This window comes from Saccostrea cucullata, unplaced genomic scaffold (assembly GCF_032062105.1).
Source record: "Saccostrea cucullata isolate Sc308-1 unplaced genomic scaffold, CSIRO_AGI_Scuc_v1 ctg18473, whole genome shotgun sequence".
NCBI lineage: Eukaryota > Metazoa > Mollusca > Bivalvia > Ostreida > Ostreidae > Saccostrea > Saccostrea cuccullata.
In genome coordinates this window covers 5,794-8,815 of record NW_026930163.1, presented here as the reverse complement: position 1 = coordinate 8,815, position 3,022 = coordinate 5,794, and the positions used below count along the sequence as shown (strand labels likewise).

The following is a 3,022-nucleotide window of genomic DNA, read 5'->3' as shown; positions in this document are numbered from 1 at the left end:
GTCTTTGTACCAAAATCGTTTTATATTTTATAGTCTTTGGAGCCTGGAAAACAGGAAATGTAGGTGACTCAATTTCAGAATAATGTCAGTAGGGTACTGAACTCTGTGAGAGTCAGAGAGCTAACTTTGCTTACGTGTCAAATCAATTATAAACAGATTGTGATACAAATCTAGTAAATTCCTAAACATTACAATCCTCCCCTCTTTGAATTTATACTTAACAGTTGGACATATAAAAAATTTTAAAAGGAGGTTAAACATTTTCTCAAGAGTCAAGTTCCTTCGCTTCAGCAACAAATGTTTGTCTAATAAAACTGTCATTATCGCGTGCCGTTAAAGGGTCGCACGAGGTTGATGTTTCGATAAGTAGCTCTACCATTAATGTCAATCTTCACAGCACTGCCCTCGTGGGATATAACTGTGAACGGTTCATTCCATTTTGTGTCTAACTTGGATTTTGGCATATTGTTCCTTATCAGCACTCTCTCCCCCGCAAGCAATTTGAAAGATTTTGCGTTGAGCAATCGGTCTGCATATGTTTTAATTCGAATTTTATTTCTTCTGTCCCGACGGTTAAGAATTCTGTTCCTTTGAATTTGTGGCAATTGTGGTATTCTTGTTCTCAATTCTCTGCCGAACATTAATTTTGCAGGTGATTCTCCTGTTGTGCTGTGCGGTGTATTCCGATAATTTAGGAGAAATTTATATATTTCAAATCTCCAATCCTTGCGCTCTACTTTTGCGATTTGTGCAGATTTCTTTAGTGTTGCATTAAACCTTTCAACCTCTCCATTAGCTTGAGGCCAGTACGGTAAAGTTCTGTGATATTTAATTCCGTTCCGCGCTAAGAAATTTTCAAATTCATCCGATATGAATTGTCTGCCGTTATCTGTGACTATTTCTTCTGGTAATCCATAGGTTGCAAAAATTCTCACTAGTCGTCTAATAATAGCTTTTGAAGTTACAGACTTCATGATTTCGATTTCTGGGTATCTGGTATAGTAATCAACTATTACTAATACTTGTTCTCCGGTTGGGAATGGTCCGCATAAATCCATTCCTAATTTTTTCCAAGGTCCTGTGGGTAGGTCTGTCATCGTAACGGGTGCTCTTTGATTTGATTTACATACCATTTGACATGCATGACATGACAATACAGCGGTTTCAACATCTTCGTCCATTTTTGGCCACCACACTTTTTCTCGTAAAAGTGCCTTTGTTTTAACGACTCCTTGATGTGACTCATGTGCGATTTCTAGTGTTCTCTTCCGCAGGGATTGTGGGATGATCATTCGAGCCTGTTTTAGTACAATCGGTCCTCGAACTGCTAACTCTGATCGGATATGGTAAAAAGGTAAAATTTTGTCCGATTTGGTCCAAGTTCCTGAAGTGATGTTTTCCCGTACTTGTTGCAGCGTAGGGTCATTTTCGGATACGCGCTCAATTTCCTCTATGGTCATTGCTTTTGGTACTGCGTGTTCGATTACGAAATTGACATAGTCTTCTGCGCTTGTTTGCTCTTGATTCGGAGTATTATTGTTTGCATTTTCCTGGCGTGAAAGTACATCAGCTGCGTTTTGGCTTCCGGGAGTATAGATCACAGTAAATTTAAATGTTGTAGTTTCATGATCCATCGTTTATTCTAGCAGGTGGTTTGTGTTTTGGTGTAAATATATAGGTAAGGGGTTTGTGATCTGTCAAGATGGTAAAATCTACTCCATACAAATACGTTTGAAATCGTTGGCATGCCCATACGATTGACAGTGCTTCTCGTTCTGTTTGAGAGTACCGTCGCTCCGTGTCAGTGAGGGTACGACTTGCGTAAGCCACTGGACCGTCTTCTTGTTTTTGTTCTAATATTGCTCCGAGCCCATAAGGACTTCTATCTACAATTAGTCTTGTTTCTGCGCTTAGTTTATAGTACGCCATAACTTCTGATGATGTTAATAACTCTTTTAGTTGGACGAAAGCTTTTGTTTCCGTGTTTCCCCCACTCCCATTTTGTTGACTTGCGTGTCAGCTTACGGATTGGCTCAGCTATTGTTGCTAAATTCGGAATGAATCTTGCACAGTAATTGACAAGTCCAAGAAAACTGCGGACTTCTTGTACATTACTGGGTTGTTTTGCTTCCTGAACCGCTTTGACTTTCTCTTGGTCGACTTTAATTCCTTCTTTGGACAGTATGTGTCCCATATATTTCAGCTCTGTCTTGTAAAATTTGCATTTCTCTTTGTTCAGAGTCAGATTACTCTCTCGAAGTTTATTGAAAACTTCCCGAAGCGCTTTATCATGTTCTTCTTTTGTTTTGCCGAAGACAATTATATCGTCTGATATATTCTTACAGCCTGTGATCCCTTGTAAGACTTGCTGTATTATTCGTTGGTAAATTTCCGGTGCACACGAAATTCCAAACATGAGCCGTTTGTATCTGTACAAACCTTTGTGGCAGACGAAAGTTGCTATGTTTCTTGAATCCGGCTCTAATACAATTTGATGAAATCCCGATTTAAGATCAAGTTTTGAGAAACATGTTGCTCCTTTCATTTCTTGTAGTGTTTCTTCTACATTCGGAATAGGAAATCGTTCCCGCATTATCGCATTATTTGCTTGACGCATATCCACACAGATTCGCACGTCGTTTTGCTTCGGTTTTGGTATGCAAACAAGAGGTGAAACCCATGGTGTCGGTCCCTCAACTTTTTCAATTACATCTAAATTTTCCAATTCATCAATTTTGTTTCCAACAGCTTCACGCATGTGATATGGCAGACGGCGCATGGGTTGAACCACTGGTCGTACTGTGTTGTCTACATGTAACTTGAGTTGAAATTTCTTAAGTTTTCCAAGCCCAACGAAAAGGTTGCTGTATTCCTGAACTATTGTGGAAGCTTCTTTTGTTATCTCTTGGATGAAATGCTGCTCCAGTTTAATCAACTTTAATTGCTCAGCTGTTGCTTTGCTGATCAAGCTTCCATATTTTCCTGGAATGACATGGAAAGTTGTTTGAATAGATTTGCCGTT

General features: G+C 39.2%; 1 protein-coding gene across 1 annotated transcript; it reads right to left on the bottom strand.

Annotated features, from left to right (window-relative positions):
* Positions 1-320: 320 nt before the first annotated feature.
* Positions 321-1,634, bottom strand: LOC134283152 (uncharacterized protein K02A2.6-like). The gene has a single exon (XM_062765611.1). The coding sequence runs from the start codon at positions 1,632-1,634 to the stop codon at positions 321-323; it is 1,314 nt and encodes a 437-aa protein (XP_062621595.1).
* Positions 1,635-3,022: the final 1,388 nt, after the last annotated feature.